This window comes from Bos taurus, chromosome 24, assembly GCF_002263795.3.
Source record: "Bos taurus isolate L1 Dominette 01449 registration number 42190680 breed Hereford chromosome 24, ARS-UCD2.0, whole genome shotgun sequence".
In the NCBI taxonomy this organism is placed as follows: domain Eukaryota; kingdom Metazoa; phylum Chordata; class Mammalia; order Artiodactyla; family Bovidae; genus Bos; species Bos taurus.
The window spans coordinates 13,912,501-13,935,814 of record NC_037351.1 but is presented as its reverse complement, the minus strand read 5'-3'; the positions used below and the strand labels follow the sequence as shown (position 1 = coordinate 13,935,814).

Sequence of the window (23,314 nt, the reverse complement as noted above, 5' to 3'; positions counted from 1 at the left end):
TCTAACTTTCTGAGATTGAGTAACCTCTGGAAGTTTGGCAGAAGATTCCCTCAGAATGCTTGCCTAATGTGTATTGTAAATTTTATAATCTTGTTACTCTTAGAGCTTCTTACCTTTAGATTAGGTACCTTGGAGAAACAAGTACCTGTTTTATTTTAGGCTTTCTGCCTTTCTCCTTGTTATTCCCAAATCTTTCTGGCGGTTTAATTTCTTATATGTTCTATTACTGTCCTACATAAATTGGTTTACTTAGTTTTTATTTGCTCCTGGAACCAAGACAAAAGTCTTAGCTTAGTTTATTAGTTCTTGTGTGGTATAACATACCTCCACGCCTCTCTGTGACACCTTTTTTTTCCACTCTCCTTGCTTCTTAGACTTTAGCCACGCCATCCACCTTCCATTTTCGCAAATGTACCATGCTCTTCTTAGCCTTATATTATTGTTATCTTTAATATCCTTTCCGCTTTATTTATACATCTTTATTATCCTTCAAAACACAGTTCAGATGTCAGAGGTCCTCTGATCCCTATTGTAATATAGGTCTCCCTTTAGTATTCCTTTTCATAGTGTCCTTTCATTCATAGTTTTTATTCCAATAAAACTTGCAAACTTGTGAGATCTTTGAAAGCAGGTCAAAGCTCTATTTTTGCTTACCTGCAAAATTCTTGCTACCTACTAGAAAAACTACGAATATATGTTAAGTGCATTGATGCAGACTGTTTAGTATTTATCATATGGGAATAAATGAGATGCTTCTTACTCTAAAGTAATGCACAGTCTCCTAATTTGCATGCAAATAATTATGTGTCGTTGTTTAGTCACTTAGTCATGTCCAATTCTGCAACCCTTCGGACAGTAGCCTGCCAGGCTCATCTGTCCATGGGATTTCCCAGATAAGACTACTGGAGAGGGTTGCCATTTTCTTCTACAGAGGATCTTCCTGGTGCAGGGATTGAATTTGTGTCTCTTGCATTGGCAGACAGATTCTTTAACACTGAGCCACTGCTGCTGCTGCTGCTAAGTTGCTTCAGTCGTGTCTGACTCTGTGCAACCCCATAGACGGTAGCCAACCAGGCTCCCCCGTCCCTGGGATTCTCCAGGCAAGAACACTGGAGTGGGTTGCCATTTTCTTCTCTAATGCGTGAAAGTGAGAAGTGAAAGTGAAGTCGCTCAGTCGTGTCCGACTCTTAGCGACCCCATGGACTGCAGCCCACCAGGCTCCTCCATCCATGGGATTTTCCAGGCAAGAGTACTGGAGTGGGGTGCCATTGCCTAGAGCAGCCCAATTATAATGTAAGGCTTACCAAAACCATATCATAGTTGTTTATGATTCTGAAATACTTCCATCATTGAACTTTGATTTTTTTTTTTTCCCCACAGATTTGTAGTTTTATCCTACTTTTGTTGTCCCTGGACTTACAGGCTTACTTTTTCTCCTTATTCTCCTGTATACTATCCTCCTCCCCTTCTTTTTGGTAGTTCAGATAAGGGATTTATACTTCCCTTTCATAGCATTTCCAGGGAATGGCAGAAGATAGAGTATTACACAAAGAAAGCCAATGAATATACTATAATTTTAGGGTTAGGTGATTGATATTCTAAAATGCCAAAATTTCAGATTTGTTCAAGTGATTTTACATTTAGAATTTTAATTGACATATGTTATAAAACTGCAGAAAGAAATTTTTATGCCAAATTTAAGAAGCCTTACCCTGTTACTGATCTGATAAATAGAGTGCCTGAAGAACTTTGGACACAGGTTCTCACATTATACAAGAAGCAGTGATCAAGACCATCTCCAAGAAAAACAAATGCAAAAAGGCAAAATAGTTGTCTGAGGAGGCCTTACAAATAGCTGAGAAAAGAAGAGAAATGAAAGGAAAAGGAAAGATATACCCATATGAATGCAGAGTTTCAAAGAATAGCAAGGAGAGATAAGAAAGTCTTCCTCAGTAATCAGTGCAAAGAAATAGAGGAAAACAGTAGAATGGGAAGGACTAGAGATCTCTTCAGGAAAATTAGAGATACCAAGGGACCATTTCATTCAAAGATGGGCACAATAAAGGACAAAAATGGTATGGACCTAACAGGAGCAGAAGATATTAAGAAGAGGTGGCAATAATACACAGAAGAACTACACAAAAAAAGATCTTAATGACCCAGATAACCACGTTGGTATAATCACTCACCTAAAGCCAGATATCCTGGAATGTGAAGTCAAGTGGGCCTTAGGAAGCATCAATACAAAGTTATTAGAGGTGATGGAATTCCAGTTGAGCTATTTCAAGTCCTAAAAGATGATGCTGTGAAAGTGCTACACTCAGTATGCCAACAAATTTGGAAAACTCAGCAGTGGTCAGGACTGGAAAAGGTCAGTTTTCATTCCAATCCCAAAGAAAGGCAATGCCAAAGAATGTTCAGACTACCACAAAATATTGTACTCATCTCACATGCTAGCGAAGTAATGCTCAAAATTCTCCAAGTGAGGCTTCAACAGTACGTGAACTGAGAACTTTCCAGTGTTCAAGCTGGATTTAGAAAAGGCAGAGGAACCAGAGATCAAATTGCCAAAATCCGTTGGATCGTAGAAAAGGCAAGAGAGTTCCAGAAAAATACCTATTTCTGCTTTATTGACTATGCCAGAGCCTTTGACTGTGTGGATCACAACAAACTGGAAAATTCTCAAAGAGATGGGAATGAGACCACCTTACCTGCCTCTTGAGAAATCTGTATACAGGTCAAGAAGCAGCAGTTAGAACCGGACGCAAAAAAATGGGCTGGTTCCAAATTGGGAAAGGAGTGCATCAAGGCTGTATTTTGTCATCTTGTTTACTTAACTTACATGCAGAGTACATCATGGGGAACACTGGGCTGGATGAAGCACAAGCTGGAATCAAGATTGCTGGGAGAAATATCAATAACCTCAGATATGCAGATAACACCACCCTTATGGCAGAAAGTGAAGAGGAACTAAAGAGCCTCTTGATTGAAGTGAAAGAGGAGAATGAAAAATCTGGTTTACATCCAACAAACGAAGATCATGGGATCCAGTCCCATCACTTCATGGCAAATAGATGGGGAAACAATGCAAACAGTGAGAGACTTTATTTTGGGGGGCTCCAAAATCGCTGCAGATGGTGACTGCAGCCATGAAATTAAAAGATGCTTGCTTCTTGGAAGAAAAACTATGACCAACCTAGACAGCATATTAAAAAGCAGAGACGTTACTTTGCCGACAAAGGTCCATCTAGTCAAAGCTATGGTTTTTCCAGTAGTCATGTATATATATGAGAGTTGGACTATAAAGAAAGCTAGGCACCAAAGAATTGATGTTTTTGAACTGTGGTGTTGGAGAAGACTCTTGAGAGTCCCTTGGACTGCAAGGATATCAAACTAGTCAATCCTAAAGGAAATCAGACCTGAATATTCATTGGAAGGACTGATGCTGAAGCTGAAACTCCAATACTTTGGCCACCTGATGCGAAGCACTGACTCATTGGAAAAGACCCTGATGCTGGGAAAGGTTGAAGGCAGGAGGAGAAGGGGAGGACATAGGACAAGGTGGTTGGATGGCATCACCAACTCAGTGGACATGAGTTTAAGCAAGCTCTGGGAGTTGGTGAGGGACAGGAAAGCCTGGCGTGCTGCAGTCCATGGGGTTGCAAAGAGTTGGACACGACTGAGTGACAACTGAACCTTATTACTTTGTGTTCCTGTGTATAATAATAGAAATTGGCCTAGAGAAATATACAGGTTTTCAGCTTAATTTTTTAAATGTTTCCGTGTATTTCCTATGATGTAAATGCCAATATATGCTAAATACAATAAGAGTCGGACACGACTGAGCGACTTCACTTTCACTTTTCACTTTCATGCATTGGAGAAGGAAATGGCAACCCACTCCATGGTTCTTGCTTGGAGAATCCCAGGGAAGGTGGAGCCTGGTGGGCTGCTGTCTATGGGGCCGCACAGAGTCGGACACGACTGACGTGACTCAGCAGCAGCAGCAGCAGCATAGACCTCTTTAAGCTAATAAGTTTGTATTGTATACATTTGCAGATGAAGACTATTCTTAACAGAATCTTTAGTGCTTAACCAATATTGTTGTTTTGTCATTCAGTCATGTCTGATTCTGCGATGCCATAGACTGCTGCACAGCAGGCTTCTCTGTTCTCCACTATCTCTCTGAGTTTGCTCAGATTCATGTCTATTGAGTCAGTGATGCTGTCTAACCATGTCATCCTCTGCTGCCTCCTTCTCCTCCTGCCTTCAGTGTTTCCCAGCATCAGGGTCTTTTCCAACTGAGGGGGCTCTTCACATCAGGTGGCCGTAGTGGGCTTCAGCTTCAGCAAGTCCTTCCAGTGGCTTAACCAAAAGCTGTGCTTAATACAATGTATCTGTTTCTGTGTAGGCTTCATGCAGTTTATCCAGTCAGTTCCTGTTGCTGAAGTTCTTGATACAGAAGGAAGCATTCAGGTACAGTATCTATTTTAATGATTTATGAATTTCATGAATATTTCTTGTTAGAAAAGTTTCAGTCTCTATAAAAAGTACATAGAGTTAGAAATGAAAGTCTCTTTTTCTCACTTTTCTTCCCTCAAGTTGTTTTTTTTTTCCAGAGAAGTAAACAGTGTTAACAGTTGGAAATGTTTCCAACGTAGACAGATAGATGTTCAGTTCCTTAAACTTTGCCTGGCATATAATAGGCAATCAGGAATTAATGGGGAAACAGAATTTAAATTTTCTGAAGTTTATGGTTACATTATATTGCAAAGTATGGAAATACTGATTTATGTAGCCATCAATGAACGTTCTGATTATTTCCAGTTTTTGTTGTTATTCAGAACAAGGCTATAGTGATATTCTTGTCATACATGTTTTACATAATTATGTTTTTTAAGACCCTTTTCCCCAACCTCCCCCTCCAAAATCATTATTCTCCTTTAAGATAAGAAAAGGCAAGTTGTACTAAGCCATATATATCTTTGGAATTGTTTTTATATTTTAAAATCGTGAATTAGTGTTTATTGCAAAATTCATACTGCATGTGAATAGTTTACTTTTGTTATCTTTTTAATGTAATTTTTTTCCTATGAAAAATGTATGTAATTCACACTGAAAAAATTGATATGCCTGAGATGAAAAATCATATAGTGAAGGGCTTGATAAAGGATATTTACTATAGTATGTTTTTGTATTTCTCAGTTTAGAGTGTCCCAGTAATTCAGTGTGGAGTTTACACTTTCAGAAAGACTTTACTCTGATTTCTTAACAAATAAGAGGTTGATTCCATTGTTTGGTTCAAGGTACAATTGTGCTCAGTTACTTAAAACCTCAGACACAAAACATCAAACTTCCAGAGTTTGAAGTTTGGTTCTGCGGCTTTCTATCTATGTTTTGAGTAACCTTGCAGACAGGTTAGCCTTTAGCTCGTGTTTGGATTTCAGCAGGAACTCATAAGGGTGGTTCACATACCTAGACTCTTTGTACAAATAATATGATTTATAGGAAATAACCGGCCTTCCTTCTAGAATTTTGATAGTTGCTGGACTAAATAGACTATAGAGGGTGCCTGTATGAGCAGCCCCCAGGAAATAAGCTCAGTGTATCCCTTCAGAAGAGAACAAGGAGGATTCACATGTAATTCACAGGCTTTGCCTGTGTGTCTTCTCCATGTTTATCCTGTTGCGTTTACTTCTGCTGTAATACACCTTACTAGTGGTACAGCTGTAAGTTGAGTCTGTGACCCCATCTAATAGATCAAATCTGTCAGAGGTCTAGGGAACCTCCTAACATACCCTTTAAGTCTCAGTTTTTGTATCTATAAAATTGGGGTAATAAGAGTACTTAGCTGTAGAATTCTTCTGAAGATGACATGAAATGTATACAGAGCTTGAACACAGGTTCTAACTGAAGTAATTGTTTAATAAAGTTGTCAATTATTATGTTGTTCTGTGGAATTATGATTTTGTAAAATAAAGACAGTGACAGTTTGTGTCCTGATTCATAGTTCCATGTGTGATCTGTGTAAATAATTTTGCCAAGTTGTAGCTTATCTCATCTTCAGCGTTAGTAGATAGTTTAAAATTGTTTACCAAAATAATTATTTTTGAAAACAGCTGTTTTTCTTTGCTACTCATCTTTACCTAATCTTGGTATTGTCGAGCTTCTAAATTTTGGTATTTATTATTATTTGGTTTACATTTCCCTGATCACCAAAAACATTGAGTGAAATATGTGTATAGGCCATTTATTTCTTCTGTGAAGTGCTTGTTCATATATTTTGCCCATTTTTCTCTTGGATTTTTTTGCCTATTGGTTTATAGGAGTCTTTATATTTTCTAGATATACATTCTTTTTCACTTATAGAATGTTCAAAAAGCTTAAAACATAGGATAAATTTATTTTTTAATAGTGTGTTATTTTTTGTCTATTGGTTTATAGGCGTTCTTTATATTTTCTAGATATATATTCTTTTTCACTTAATGTTCAAAAAACTTAAAACATAGGATAAATTTATTTTTAATAGTGTGTTAGTTGTATTTTCAGATAGTGTACTGTGTCTGTTTTTCTTTAACATCTAGATGTAAAAGAATAGGCTAGTTGATAATCTGGGGAAAAGAAAGTATACAGTTTTCCCCAGTATTTCCAGACTGTTTGGACACTCTAGTGTATTTATTGTGCCCTTGCAGTTCTTTGGTTCACACTGTATCTCATGTTTATCTTCTGTCAATTTCCTCTTAATTTGAAAAGTCTTAGCATTGTATTGAATGCTGTTTTGAATATTGGAATGTAATTTTGAATGCTATTTTGAATATTGGAATGTAATTTTATTGAGCTTGTTAATGGTAGCAGTATTTCAGTGGCTATACTTAAAAGGTCATTTTAAAAATTCATGTTCACTTTTAGGAGAATGTATGATTCACAGAAAGCCCCTCATGTTTACTTTCAGGAGAAATGGGAAACAAACTGGTAAATTAACTATGAGATATAGCAGTACATTTATTTAATGTTTTCCCCTGTGATATAGAAGTAGCACACTTTTATTTATTTATTTCTTAGTCTCAGACTATAAGCATAGTAATATGACTGATTCCTGAGGAATATGCTTCCCCAGTTCTGCATTTTATAAAGTTTTATACCAGACACCTGTTTGTAATTATTTACAATTTTGAAATGCCTGACTTGTTTAAAGGATTGAATTTGTAAACATGTAAACATCTTTTCAGAACTTTTTTAGAAAATATGCACCAAGTGAGAATGGGCCAAATGGAATCAGTGCTGAAGTTATGGACACTTACGTTAAAAGCTGTGGTGAGTTTCTCAACGTACTGCTTTTCATTGATACGTGGGAATAAAAGAAAGGAAGCTATCTTGTTGCCATATTCATATACATTTAGAACATGTTAAGATTTGGCTTAGATTTGTCCATTTTGGCTGCAATAACAAAATACCAGATACTGGGTGACTTTTGAACAATAGAAATTTATTTCTCATAGTTCTGGAGGCTGGAAGTCTGAGATAAGGTGCCAGCTTGGTCAGGTGAGGACCTTCTTTGGGTTAAAGACCTGTTATTGTATCTGCACCTGCTGGGAATGGCAAGGCAGCTCTGTGGGGTCTTTTATAAGGTGCTGATTCCATATTGAGGGCTGTTGCTGCTGCTGCTGCTAAGTCGCTTCAGTCGTGTCCGACTCTGCGACCCCATAGACGGCAGCCCATCAGGCTCCACCGTCCCTGGGATTCTCCAGGCAAGAACACTGGAGTGGGTTGCCATTTCCTTCTCCAATGTATGAAAGTGAAAAGGGAAAGTGAAGTCGCTCAGTCGTGTCCGACTCTTAGTGACCACATGGACTGCAGCCCACCAGGCTCCTCCGTCCATGGGATTTTCCAGGCAAGAGTACTGGAGTGGGGTGCCATTGCCATCTCCGATACTTGAGGGCTAAATACCTCCAAAAGGTTCCACCTCCTACTTGGGCATTAGAGGCATGTTCATTTTGAGGGGACACTACTATTCAAGCCACAGCAGTTTTAAATGCCCTATAAGAAGATTAAAAGATAGAAAATGTGATAAAAGAAGTCATTAATGTTTTGACATAATGGCAGGAATGCGGTGTAAATTCTGCTTAGTCTTTTATAGATGTATCTTTGTAATCACTTAACTATTTTGTAACTGTAAGTTATCTCTTCCTGGAAGCTGTAATTTTTTCCTTGATTTTCTTTGAGTTTCAGTAAGCGATTAAGTGGTGGTGGTGGTGGTTTAGTCACTAAGTTGTGTCCAACTCCTGTGAACCCATGGACTATAGCCTGCTAGACTTCTTTGTCCAAGCAATTAAGTAGATTGGGAAAAGTCTGTCAGGAATAATCATGTTTTTGATAAATCTCTAGACCCAGGATTACAGTGCTGTGTTAAGAGCTACCTCTCATGGTATTTTAGATTAGTACTTATGGTCACTTACTGGAAATGTCAGTAGTGGCAAGCTGAAGAGATTAATTCAAATGTTTCAACCACTTATGCCTATTCTCATGAAGTTTATATTTTTTATTTTCATAAGGGTTTTTTTTTTTTTTAATGGCTAGATTGTTTAAGGGAGGGTTAATAAAGGAATTGACACTAGAGTTGAGTCCTGAATAGTATGTGGCATATATCATGTTATTCCTGTTTTACATAAATATTTATGTTTACATCCATATTTATACTTAAGCAATCAAAGCTGAGGGAAGCAAGTAGAGGATTTTCTAGACATACGATAACTATATTTATACTTTTGCATCATTTAATGGTTTATAAGTTGCTCTCTTATACATGACTATTTTTTATTTTTCACAATGCTCCTATGAGGTTGTATTCCAGATTATTTTGTACTGCATAATTTATTCTAAACTTACATTTGGTATATTTTTGACTGAGAAGTATACAGAAAATGTAATATTCTTAGGAACTTTTAAAACACTGAAATAAAATGTGTGTATATATATTCAAATTCTTCATGCGTTTAATTCTTATTTTAAACTAAGAAACATAGCATTTTACAGGTAACTGTGTTTACCCATGAAAATGTGTTCAACCATAAAAATGATCACATACAGTGTATTTTGATTTGAAAAATTTTTTTTAATTGATTGAAGCATTTAGGAGAGAATATTCCCCTTTTCTTACACTGTATTTCTCTCTCCTCTCCTTCCCTCCCTGCTTTACTTCTTTATATTTTCCCTTTTCTCTTCCATCCATTTTTTTCTCCATTCATTCTATGTTTTCTAAGATCTAAAAAATTAATATATCTTCTAAAGGCTTTATAGATCACTCACATGGCTGGCAGCTTATACTGTTTTCAGCCAAGCTGGTTAATCAAGTCACTTGTACAGGCTTCCCTGTGACTTGTGTTTTTCAGAGCTGGGTTTGAAAGGAATTCTAAGAGACAGGAAGTAGAAACTTTTGGTTTCTGAAGGCCTGGATTGGGAAGCTGGTAGTTTGTCACATCTGTCATATTCTGTTGGTCAGAAGAGTAACACAACCTGCCTGGCTTCAAGGGAAAAGGAGATAGTTCCTACTTTGAATGAAAAGCATGTAAAAGAATCTTTAATTAGCCACACCTAGTTTTCATTACTTTATTACTTGAGATATTTTGCATGCCATCAATCAATTACCTTCTGTCTTTTTACTTAACTTTCATGTAGTTACTGTACCTTTTTTATATCATACATATATATTTAATAAAGAAATGTTAACTTTTCATTTTTATTTCTTTAAATTATGAAAGTATTGTAACACATTTACAGGCAACTTGGAAAATACAGAACAAGGTTATATATAGTTCTACTATATAATTATTTTTTAAGTAAATAAATAAATATTTTTAGTTGGAATTTCAGCATCAAATTCTCAGAAATTAACAGAGTGAATATACAGAGACATAGAAGGATATAGTAGACCTGAAAAGCACTGTGAACCACTTCAACATAAGTAGGATTCATACAATTTTCACACAACAGTAGGATACAAATTCTTTTCAAGTTCCCATAGACTGTAAGCTAGGAGACACTGGAACATATCCAGGGACATAAGACAAAGTGCAAAAATTTCTTGGTCTAAAGGTATTGAAATCATACAAAGGCTGTTTGTTTATCACTGTGGAATTATGTTAGAAATCAGTATCAAAAAGTATTTGAAAATAAGCCACATATTTTCAAGTGCAGTGTGACTTTACCAAGAGAGATCTTTGAGTCACTGAAAGCCTTAATAAAGTTAGCTTGAAAAAAAAACACAGAGAATGATTGCAGAGAAGAAAACATTTAAATGAGAAATTAGTATCAAAATGAGAAGTTCATGTTAAAGATATTTAAAATATCATGTATGAAACAAGATGCCAGTCCAGGTTCAATGCACGATACTGGATGCTTGGGGCTAGTGCACTGGGACGACCCAGAGGGATGGTATGGGGAAGGAGGAGGGAGGAGGGTTCAGGATGGGGAGCACATGTATACCTGTGATCGATTCATTTTGATATTTGGCAAAACTAATACAATTATGTAAAGTTTAAAAATAAAAAAAATTTAAAAAAAAATCCCATGTATTTGGAAATTAAATGTCCACTTTTTAATGATGGGTGTATCTAAGCTATAATAAGGAAAACTAGAAAATATTTGTACTAGAATAAAAATGAAGAGAATTTACCAGAATTTGTCGCAGGTGACTAAAGCTGCTCAATACAATTAAATACAATGTGGAATCTTGAATAAGATATGAAAACAAATAATGAATACTAGCATAAAATTTTGTGAAATTTGAACAAAATCTGTACTTTAGTTAATAATATTGTATCACTTGTTAGCTTCCTATTTTTTTTTACAACATATTTCTTTATATTCTCAAAATTGAATTAGAAGTTTCAAGCCTCATTCAAAAATTTTTTAAAACTAAGATAATAAATTTTCTAGATTTTTAGCAGTAATACTAGATGCCAGAATACATGGAACTATATCAGTTTTGAGTAAATATAAATTAGAAATCTAGCATTTTATTCATACTAAGTCAAACTAATGGATCAAATAATCCCAAGGAGGAACGCACTCAGGCACATAGTAATCAAAATGATGAAAATTAAAGACAAAACATTAAAAGCAACAAGGGAAAGCGACCAGTAACATACAGGGGAACTCCCATAAGGTTACCAACTGATTTCTCAACAGAAACTCAACAAGCCAGAAGGGAATGGCATGATATATTTAAAGTGATGAAAGGGAAGAACCTATAACCAAGCATATTCTACCCAGTAAGACTATTGTTTAGATTTGATGGAGAAACCCAAAGCTTTCCAGACAAGCAAAAGTTCAAAGAATTTAGCACCACCAAACCATCTTTACGATAAATACTAAAGGCAATTGTACATCTCTAAAACTACCATTTAATAAAAAAACTTGTAATCACTTTTTAAAATCCAGGTGCATAACAGAATTGTCTTGGAAGTCTTTGAAAAATGCAGATGCTCAGATATTGCTGTTCTCCAAAGCTCCAGGTGTGTTTCTAATGAGCAGCTGTGTTTAAAAACAATTGGACTGTATGATGATCTTTTACTTTTATTAATTTGTTTCACTTTTTCTATTTCATATTTAGTGCTCCCTTTTCATTTAGTTTATGTTTTCCAATTTCTCAGTCTTTTTTTGTTTTTTTTCTTAAGCCTTTATGAAGTGTAGCAGAAAATCTTTTGCATACCTATACATATAGTATTGTGTATGCTGTGTGCTTAGTTGCTCAGTTGTGTCCGACTCTTTGCAACCCCATGGACTGTAGCTCTCCAGGCTCCTCTGTCCATGGGGATTCTCCAGGCAAGTATACTGAAGTGAGTTGCTATGCCCTCCTCCAGGGGATCTTCCCAATCCAGTGATCAAACTCAGGTCTCCCAAAGTGCAGGCAGATTCTTTACTGTCTGAGCCATCAGGGAAGCCCTAGTATGTGTAATATATAATATATATATTTTAGAAAATATGTGAATTTTTGCCCAGCTAAGAAATGTTAATTTTTTTTACTTGAAATATACATATAATCCATAAATATTGACTAAAATTTGAAAACCCTGCTCACTTAATGAGAGTATTGGAACAATATTTTATATGTGCTAAATGTCATAGTATTGTGCCTTTTATATAATGTTTCCTTTTTTCCCCAAGAGCTAATGAGAATATGACTTTTCTAATGTTAAAAAAAAAGCTATTTAAATTGTACAGTTAACTCCAAATTAGATCTTCTTTCTAATAAGAGCATTACACATTTATTCATATCCTGATAACTGATTTGATAACAGACCTTCTCTTTATCTTACTTTGAATATTCTTCTGCTTTCTATATATATTGCTACATTACAAAATACTTTTTTTTTGTTTCAGTGAGTTTGGTAGCATTCCAGGTAATGTTAGGGGTTGAAAGCCATTATTTAAAGAGGAGTCAATGCAGCATTGTACTAGAATCTGATTGTTGGGCGTTATCATATGGATACATGTATAACTTTCATTTTAAAAAGTAATATTTTAGGTTTTTGGTAGAGATTAAGAAGAAGAATACGATTAGTTATGGTGACATTTTATTCCAGGTTATGCAGGGTGTCAAGTCTGTATCATGAAAGTAATGTGGGAACACTGATTATTCTCACACTCATATCTTTACTAAAGAAAGGGAAATGGTATTGTTTATTTGTCTATATTTCTCTATATTTTACTTTAAATCAAAGTTGTTTTACAAAATCAGTTTCAAGATGTTTATTTCACGTGGAATCAAAATGCTAATGAAAAGCACGCTTTTGACAAAGTTGTCTGGAACAGGTATAGTGTTCCCATTATACTTAAAGAATATTTTCAGTTTTCCTAAAACTCTTCTGTTCTTCTCTGTGCCATCTCAAATCATCCTGAGTACTGTGTTTATGTCCTCAGTTTCTGAGGCTTATCCTAATCTTGCATCAGATATCTTTTTCAGGATGTAATCTTTTCTCTTAAGTTTTGATATTTAAATTACTGAAACACCCCCAAATACTCACTTTCACCATTAATATGTATGAAAGAGAGAGAGATCATACGCTGTCTGACTTGATGTTAAAAGAAATTTCCTGAAATGACATTTCAAGAAATATTTATTACCATAACTCACTGAGGCAGAATAAAAGGCTCTTTCTCATACATTTTTTATTACTTGGAAAACAATCCAGTAATAACAAGGAAAAATTACTGAAAAAGCAAATTTGATGACAAAGAATAGTTTATAAAAGCATCTTACTTTATCAGTAGTCACTAAGTAGTGTCTGACTCTTGCAACCCCAATTGGAATGTGGCCCACCAGCCTCCTCTGTCCTTGGGATTCTCCAGGCAAGAATACTGGAGTGGGTTGCCATTTCCTTCTCCAGGAGTCTTCCTGACCCAGGACACAGACCCAGATCTCCTGCATTGCAGGCAGATTCTTTACCAATTGATCTACAAGGGAAGCCCTACTTTATCAGTAGCTGCTGCTGCTGCTGAGTCACTTCAGTCGTGTCTGACTCTGTGCGACCCCGTAGATGGCAGCCCACCAGGATGCCCTGTCCCTGGGATTCTCCAGGCAAGAACACTGGAATGGGTTGCCATTTCCTTCTCCAATGCATGAAAGTGAAAAGTGAAAGTGAAGTCACTCAGTCATGTCCGACCCTCAGCGACCCCATGGACTGCAGCCCACCAGGCTCCTCCATCTATGGGATTTTCCAGGCAAGAGTACTGGAGTGGGGTGCCATTGCCTTCTCCGACTTTATCAGTAGAGACAAGCATAATTCATACATGTTTAGTTATATGAAAATTTTAGGTCAAAAATATTATTGCTGTACATGTGAATAATTTTCATAGAGATAGCTAAACAACTTGAAACAAAGTAGTAATAAAAAGTAAACTAATTCTAATTAATAATTAATAAGAAAGTAGCTAGTATCACATGACAACTCAGACACAATCATAACGTAACAGTGTTCTTTTTGATGCTGTCTTCATATGCATATATCAGTAGTTTTGTATTTTGTATCCTTGACAAGTAGAGGCCAGATTTCTAAGGGAATCCCTTATTAGTGAACACAGTGTGCTAATAAGTTCTAATATGTTCTCAGTTCTCTTTACCAATACCAGGTGTAATGTCTTCAGTAACTCACTAATTTTTAAGTGGAGAGCTTTCAGTCATTTGTAAAACTGCATATTTTGCAGCAGTTTTAGAGTAGGGCTACCACAGGTATCATTGGAGAAGGAAATGGCAACCCACTCCAGTGTTCTTGCCTGGAGAATCCCAGGGACGGGGGAGCCTGTTGGGCTGCCGTCTATGGGGTCGCACAGAGTTGGACACGACTGAAGTGACTTAGCAGCAGTAGCAGTACCACAAGTATCATCCAGCAGCATTGGCTTCACCAGGGCACTTGTTTGTAAGACAAACTCTCAGGTCTTTCCTCTGCTGATGTTGGATCAGCATCTCCACACAGGATTCCCAAGTACATTAGAACACTAGAGACGACTTTGATATGTATAAGAATCACTCTGGCCACTGCCCCCTGGAAATTCTGATGCAATAGGAATGAAGTAGGGCTTAAAAGTTTGCATTTTCACAAGCTTCTAGATAGTAGTGAAACTGCCAATCTGTGTATTCTATGTTGAATAGTAATGCCTTAGATCAAATATCGGTCCATTTTTCCCTAAAACCATTCAGATAAGTAAATATATTTATGCTTTTTAGGCCTGGTGGTCTCTTTTGCAGCCGTTCACCCAGGCCATTGTAGTGCTCAAGATATATTGAAATAAATGGGTATGTCTCTGTTCCAATAAGTTTTCTTTATAAAATGTAAAAACAGAGGGAGACCAGTTTGGGCCAGCAAGCTGTATTTCCTCATCCGTTATGTAAATGACCCTCAAGTCTCCCAGTAGCCTACTAACAGTTTCTTTCAGCAGAAGTTAACATGACCTGACTGTAGTGGTTTACACACGTAAAAGTTAATTTCTTCTTTGTAAGAAGCCCAGGTGTAAGCCGATGTGGTTGGAGTTTGAGCTCTTTAGGAATATTAGGGTCAATCAAGATCTCCTGGTTAGTTCGTGCTTTAAAAATGCTAACCGTTAAGACTCTATTTGCCTACATCTCAGTGGACAGGCCTAACTTCAAGTGAGCCTGGGAAATGTCTTTAGTGTAGTCACATTCTTGCCCCAAAAATCTTGGTTTAGTTTTGTTTTAAGGAAGAATATAGATAGGATATTGTGTTGTTGACAAACCAGTAGTCCTTGTCACACTACAAACTATATTTTGAGAATAACTGATTTGTTTAGTCAACTGTAATTGATTTGTAACTGATTGTTAAAATGCAGCTATGGGCACAGAATTGGAAAAGGTCAGTTTTCATTGCTGTCCCAAAGAAGGGCAATGCCAAAGAATGTTCACACTACTGCACAGTTGCACTCATTTCACATGCTAGCAAGGTAATACTCAAAATCCTTCAAGCTAGGCTTCAATAGTATGTGAACTAAGAAATACCAGATGTACAAACTGGATTTAGAAAAGACAGAGGAACAAGAGATTAATTTGCCAACAGCCACTGGATCATAGAAAAAGCAAGAGAATTCCAGAAAAACATCTACTACTTCATTGACTATTCTAAAGCCTTTGACTGTGGATCACAACAAACTGTGGAAAATTCGTGAAGAGATTGGAATACCAGACTACCTTACCTGCCTCCTGACAAATCTGTGTGCAGGTCAAGAAGCACTATTTAGAACCAGACATGGAACAATGGACTAGTTCCAAATTGGGAAAGGAGGCTGTATATTGTCAACCTGCTTATTTAATTTATGCAGACTACATCATGTGAAATGCCAGGCTGGATGAAGCACAAGCTGGAATTCAGATTGCTGAGAGAAATATCATGCAGATGACACCACCCTTATGGCAGAAAGCAAATTAAAAGGAAGAACTAAGAGCTTGAGGAACGTGAAAGAGGAAAGTGGAAAAAGCTGGCTTAAAACTCGACATTTGGAAAACTAAGATCATGGCGTCCAGTCCCATCATTTCATGGCAGATAGATAGGGAAATGGTAGAAACAGTGACAGACTTTATTTTCTTGGGCTCCAGAATCATTGTGGATGGTGACTGCAGCCAGGAAATTTAAAAGATCCTTGTTCTGTGGAAGAAAAGCTGTGACAAACCTAGAGACCATATTATAAAGCAAGAGACATTACTTTGCCGACTAAGGTCCATATAGTCAAAGCTATGATTTTTCCAGTAGTCATGTATGGATATGAGAGTTGGACCATAAAGAAGGCTGAGTGCCATAGAATTGATGCTTTCGAAATGTGGTATTGGAGAAGACTCTTCAGAGTCCCTTGAACTACAAGGAGATCAAACAGTCATTCCTAAAGGAAATCAACCCTGAATATTCGTTGAAAGGACTGATGCTGAAGCTGAAGCTCCAATACTTTGGCCACCTCATGTGAAGTGCTGCCTCATTAGAAAACACCCTGTTGCTGGGAAAGACTGAAGACAGGAGGAGAAGGGGATGACAAAAGTTGGATGGCATCACTGACTCAATGGACATGAGTTTGAGCAAACTCTGAGAGATGGCGAAGGACAGGGAAGCCTGGTGTGCTGCAGTCCATGGGTTCACAAAGAGTTGAGCATGAGTGAGCAACTGAACAACCAGAAGAAGTGAAAATTATTAGACTAATAATATGATTACAAGCTTTTGGAATGATAATATCTTTCATTCATTTGGTACATATGAATATTTTTGAAATAGATATACTTTTATATCTAGTATTAGGGTATGGTGAGTTACTCTTAAAAAATATACTTGAAATTAAATATGTTACTGAGTGTTGCACCCATCAAAGTGGCCACTTTGTACTGTTTGCTGCTACTGCTAAGTCACTTCAGCCGTGTCCGACTCTGTGCGACCCCATAGACAGCAGCCCACCAGGCTCTGCCATCCCCAGGATTCTCCAGGCAAAAACACTGGAGTGGGTTGCCATTTCATTCTCCAATGCATGAAAGTGAAAAGTGAAAGTGAAGTTGCTCAGCCGTGTCTGACTCTTTGTGACCCCATGGACTACAGCCTACCAGACTCCTCCATCTGTGGGATTCTCCAGGCAAGAGTACTGGAGTGGGTTGCCATTGTCTTCTCCTTGTACTGTTTAGGGGGAGTGTAAATTGACATAGCCACTATGGAGAACAGAATGGAGATTCCTAACCTAGGAATAAAGCTACCGTATTATCTAGCAATCTCACTACTGGGCATATGCCCTGAGAAAACCATAATTGGAAAAGACACCCTGTACCCCAGTGTTTACTGCAGCAGTATTTACAATAGCTAGGACATTGAAGCAACCTACATGTCTGTAGACCGATGAATGAATAAAGAAGCTGTGGTACATATATGCAATAGAATATTACTCAGCCATAAAAAGGAACACATTTGAGTCAATTCTAATGAGGTGTATGAACCTAGAGACTTACTATACAGAGTGAAGTAAATCAGAAAAATATCATATTAATGTATATGTATGGAGTCTAGAAAGATGATACTGATGAACCTATCTGCAGGGCAGCAGTGGAGACACAGACACAGAGAACAGACCTGTGGACCCAGGGGGCAAGGAGTGGGTGGGAAGAAGAGAGAGTAGCATAGAAACATACACGTTACTGTAATATGTATACTACGTAGCCAGTGGGGTTTGCTGTATGACTCAGAAGATCGGACAGATGCCATGTGACAATCTAGAGAGGTGGAATGGGGGGAGAGAGGGGAAGGAGGTTCAAGAGGGAGGGGAGATATGTATATATATATACACACAACTATGGCTGATTCTTGTTGATGTATGGCAGAGACCTATACAATATTGTAAAGCAATCATTCTGCAATTAAAAATAAATTTTAAAAAATTAAAAAATAGCCACTCTGGGAAGGAGGAATTACACAAAGTACAGTGCAAAAGTGGTGTGAGCGATGGAGTCTAACTTAGGTTTAAACTCCAGTCTGGTGACTTTGGACAATCCTGTTAATATCTGGAACCAGAGGTTTTTTCATTCAATGGATATTTATAATACTTAATTTACATCATTAAAAGGGTTAGTCATAATGAATGTAATGTGTCTATTTAAAAGCCTAGCCTTCAATAAATTATAACTTTATAATTAGGTTGGTGCAAAAGTAATTGCGGTTTTACATTGTTAACGTTTGCCATTTGATATTGGAATAATTCTTAAATAAATGTGGTTATTTTATACATCCTTTTAATGTGGATTTCTCACTTCATGTGTTTTTGCTAATGACTTATTGCTTTGGATTTTATATCTATTTTAGACTATAGAAATCATGTTAGACACAAAGCAAATTCAAGTGATTGTTTTATTCAAGTTCAAAATGAGTCATAAAGCAGAGGAAACAGCTCACAACATCAACAATGCATGTGGCTCAGGAATTGCTATCAAATGTGCAATGTAGTGGTCATGAAGTTTTGCAAAGGAGATGAGCAAAGTTCTGCCTTGAAGATGAGCATAGTGGCTAGCCATTGGAAGTTAACAGTGACCAACTGAGAGCTCTCATCAAAGCTGATCCTCTTACAGCTACATGAGAAGTTGCCCAAGAACTCAGCGTCAACCATTCTACAGCCATTTGGCATTTGACACAAATTGGAAAGGTGTAAAAGTTCGCTAAGTGGGCTGACCACAAATCAAATAAAGCATTGTTTGGAAGTGTCATCTTATTCTGCACAACAACAACGAACCATTTCTCAATCGGATTGTGACACGCGCTGAAAAGTGGATTTTAAACGACAGCCAGCAACAACCAGCCCAGTGGTTGGACCGAGAAGTTCCAAAGCACTTTCCAAAGCCAAAGGGTGCACCGAAAAATGGTCATGGTCACTGTTTGGTAGTCTGCTGCCCGTCTGATCCACTACAGTTTTCTGAATCCTGGTGAAACCATTACAAAATGCTCAGCAAACTGATGAGATACACCAGAAACTGGAATGCCTGCAACCAGCATTGGTCAACAGCATGGACCTAGTTCTCATGAAAACGCCCGACTGCACATCTCAGAACCCGACACTTCAAAATTTGAACAAATTGGGCTATGAAGTTTTGCCTCATCCGCCATATTCATCTGACCTTTCTCCAACTGACTACCACTTCTTCAAGCATCTTGACAACTCTTTGCAAGGGAAACGCTTCTGCAATCAGCAGCATGCAGAAAATGCTTTCAAGAGTTCATCAAATCCCAAAGCACAGATCTTTGTACTCCAGGAATAAACCAACTTAGTTCTCTTTGCTAAAAACATGTTGATTGTAGCAGTTGTATTTTGATAAATAAAGATGTGTTTGAGCCTAGGTATAATGATTTAAAATTAAGGGTCCAAAACTGCCATTACTTTTGTACCAACCTAATAATTGAAGATTGATCTAACGGTAATGTCATTACTTAAGTCATTTTTGGACTTCCGGTATGGCCTTCAGAACATGTATTAAATGAACATTAATAATATTAATTGAATTTAGACAGGATTAGTGCCGTTATTAACAAGTGGTCTGATTTTTATTTTCCATAGTGACTGAAATAAATGTATGTTTGTAAATACTGGCATAGTCATGTGTATTTGCAAATTTTATTTATTGTTAGGTTATTAATGAGAGAAACAGAGCAGAAAAAATTCAGCTTCAAACAGATGTTATTTGCTTAAATTTTTTGAGCATTTTTCAACATGTGCCAGGTTTCCAGATTTTATGAGAAAGAAAAAAATGAGACAATGACTGGTCCTGCTTATGTAATTTTTCTTAATTTAGAGGATTATGCTATGAACTTTATACATGTTTTTACAACTCAAGTGAATTCATTCATTGTTCTTTCTGCTGCCACTTCAAGATTATTTCTCTAAAATTTGTTTTAATTTTACATTTACTTTTGTCATTGTGTAGATAAGATGGTTGTGGTATGATTGACTTCATTATGTATGTTTCTGCGACCCTTTATTCACTGTCATTCTTAACATATACCCAGTTTGAAGTGAGAAATGATAGACACGTGTTATAATTAAGGTTTCTACAATCTCACTTAACTTTGGTTAAAATGACTTTTTAACAATTTGACAGAATTTTGCACGATATTTTTTCTGATGCAAATAATAATTTGAGTTTAAAGTGATAACTGCTTCATAGAATCAAAGATTACACATTTTCTTTGAAAATTTAGGTAAGAAATTGAAAAGAGTAGTAATCAGTTTAAAATTAAATTAGCTCAAACTGCTTTTGTATTCAGTTGTATGTGTAACCTGGTTTGCCTGTGTTTTTCACAATTCTTTTGCTTTTTTGTTTTTGAACTGTTATTGCAGCTGGATATTGCGTGATTACATATATTCTTGGAGTAGGAGACAGGCACCTGGATAACCTTTTGCTGACAAAAACAGGTAATAATGGCTAGTAGAAGATATACATTTTATATGCCAATGATTTTTGCTGTGGAATCTACTTCGTAATAAAATAAGTTGCCTAAGTGAATATAAACTGTAGTCTTAGAAATCCCTCTATATGGTACTTTTAAGAACATACAAAGGAAATGCCTATACTTTTTAAGAATTGCTATAGTAAAAATCCTGTAGATGATCATATAGCCTTTACTTCTTGAAATGCCTCCTCTAGTAGAAAGCCCTTATTGTCTGCAAGTAGTCCAGTTTATTACTGTATAGCTCTAGTTTTAGAGTGTTTAAATATTCTTTCTCTTATCAGACAACACCAATAAGTCGCAGTATCAGTCAACACTGAAATCACATTAACCTCCACCTTTAATTCTTTACCTTTTCCTCTTGGAGGTATTTGGAATAACTGTTATCACCCTCCTTCTTCCTATTAACTCCTTGGCCCAATGCTTTAAACACCTTTTCTGTGCAAACAACTTCCAAACTTACTCTATTTCAATCAGTTTCACTAGCTATTTACTTGAAATCCTAAATATACAGCTATTTGTAAAAGTTATTTTCTTCTTCCACTACCTGCCTAATAAACTGTTCCTTGCTTGATTTTCCCATCCTAATAAATAGGAACATCATTTACTCAGTTGTTTAAGCCTCAGAGTTGGGAGTTATTTTTAATTCCACTATTGGCTTTGTTTCACATATTGAACATATTATCAGATTGTATCTACTGCTCACTAAAATGGATAATGAAGTTAACCCCTCTCTTCATTTCCACTGCTTCGACCCCATTTGAAACCACCAGTATCTTTTGCCCAAACTGTTTGATTAAAATATGAACTCTTTAATGCAGGCATTGTGGCTTGCCCAACCGGTTTGAATGTCTGAATGTGGAATCACTCCTGTGTTGAGCCAGTGCTCTTGTTTTGTTCTTCCTGGGAAGCTCTTCTGTCAGATCTTTGCGAGACTTTGGTTCCTAAGCTTAAGTTTGAATGGCATCTTTTTTAGAATAGCCTTTTCTAACTCTTGAGTCTGAAATAGTGTATACCTGCCACCCCACCCCTCTCCATTTCTACTTACTCTGTTTTGTTTTCTTTGCAACACTTACCACCAGCTTAAGTTATCTTTTTTTCAAATACAATTCAACAAGTATTTATTAAGCACCTACTATATTTTAGGTGTTCTAGGTGCTAGAGATACCAAACAAAAGAGACAGAAATCCTAGCTCTCATGGAGCTTATTGACTTCTTAACATCATCCATCCTCTTCCATTCAGGATGTAAGTTCCCTGAGAACAAGGACCCAGTCCATTCACTGTGCCTCCAGAGCCTTGAACAACATTCAGCTCAAATGTTTGATAAATTATTGTTGAATTAATGAATAAATATTTCTTCTCTTCTATAGAGCTTTTTCTTCCCTATGCCATATGATCCAAGTTTTTTCAGCCCTCCACAGAAAGTAGATTTTAAAGTACCCTTAAAATAGTCTCTCAGGTAATGATATTATCTATTAGTATTTCTCCAAATTTTCATGCCAAGAATTTAACATCCAGTGTAGCCTCACTAATTGCTAATATAATAACTGTGTTATTCATGTAATCTGCAATTTCATATATTCAACTTTAAATCTTTAGTGTGAAAAATTATCTGGTAAAATTTGCATGTGGAACTGTCTGTATCAAGGCCATACAGTCCCTTTAATAATCAAAGCCTGAAAGAATGTAACCAAATTGAATTGGAAGTTGGAGGTTCTTGCCAAATTTATTCATTTAGTAAAGTATATTTTTTATAAAATGTTATGCTGTGTTTGAAAAAAAAAATAATTTGGAAAATGTTTACCTGTGTTGTTTTTTAGCTCTCTTTTTCAGTTGAATCTTTTAACCACAGAATCAAACTACAAAAATAATTACATTTGTTTTTATATTGTATTCATTTTATAACCACAGTGGAATTCTTTAATGTATAGAGTAGCAATATATCTGTAATATTTAGGTATTGTTCTAGGTGCTGACGATTCACAGATCTTACCTGTCTCTTTTAGAAATTGATAAATAAGAGACCTTTTTCTGTTGAACTTTGAGAGCTGTTCTGTCTTGTGTGTGTCTATGTGTATTGATGGGGATACTTTAAGAGTTAAGATTTGGAAAGAAAGGTCTATCTAATATACTTTTTTGGCCCAGGTCATAGATACTTGCGGAGAAGGATATCGCAGCCCACTCTAGTATTCTTGTCTAGAGAATCCTGTGGACAGAGGATCCTAGTGGGCTGCCATCTGTGGGGTTGCAGAGAGTCAGACACAACTGAAGCGACTTACCATTCATGCATGCATTGGAGAAGGAAATGGCAACCCACTCCAGTATTCATGCCTGGAGAATCCCAGGAACAGAGGAGCCTGGTGGGCTACAGTCCATGGGGTCGCACAGTGTCGGACACGACTGAAGCGACTTAGCAGCAGCAGCAGCAGCAGCAGCAGCATAGATACTTGTGGAAACTGAATTGTAAAATTTCAGGAACAGATTTTAAACTTCTTGTCACCAGTTTTCCACTAGAGGGTGCTCTAAATTTTGTTTTTGAAGAATAAAAGCTTACCTTAAAATGTCCTGGGTAGGAAGCATGTCTGTTTCTTTTAAAACAGCATTTCTCCAAGTTATTTCTTCTTAATCTCTCTAATTATTTCATCCATTTATATTATACAACAGCATTTTAAACCTTCCTCACTGGGATAAATATTTTCAGTTCTGGGGTTTAGATTGAATGAAATTGGATTATGTGAGGAAAAACAAGTTATATCAAGACAAATGGAAGTATAATACATTCCTCAACTTCCTGAAGTTTATAATGATTTATTTTAAAATATTTGTGTCTCTAGTTGTTTTTTACTA

The 23,314-nt window shown here is 36.6% G+C and overlaps 1 protein-coding gene across 1 annotated transcript in view; it reads left to right on the top strand.

Moving 5' to 3' along the window:
* Positions 1-23,314, top strand: part of PIK3C3 (phosphatidylinositol 3-kinase catalytic subunit type 3) — a 164,464-nt gene that overhangs the window by 106,520 nt on the left and 34,630 nt on the right. The window contains 3 exon segments of the mRNA NM_001099067.1: positions 4,412-4,476; positions 7,230-7,314; positions 20,356-20,430. Of these exon segments, the coding sequence (NP_001092537.1) occupies positions 4,412-4,476; positions 7,230-7,314; positions 20,356-20,430 (225 nt within the window).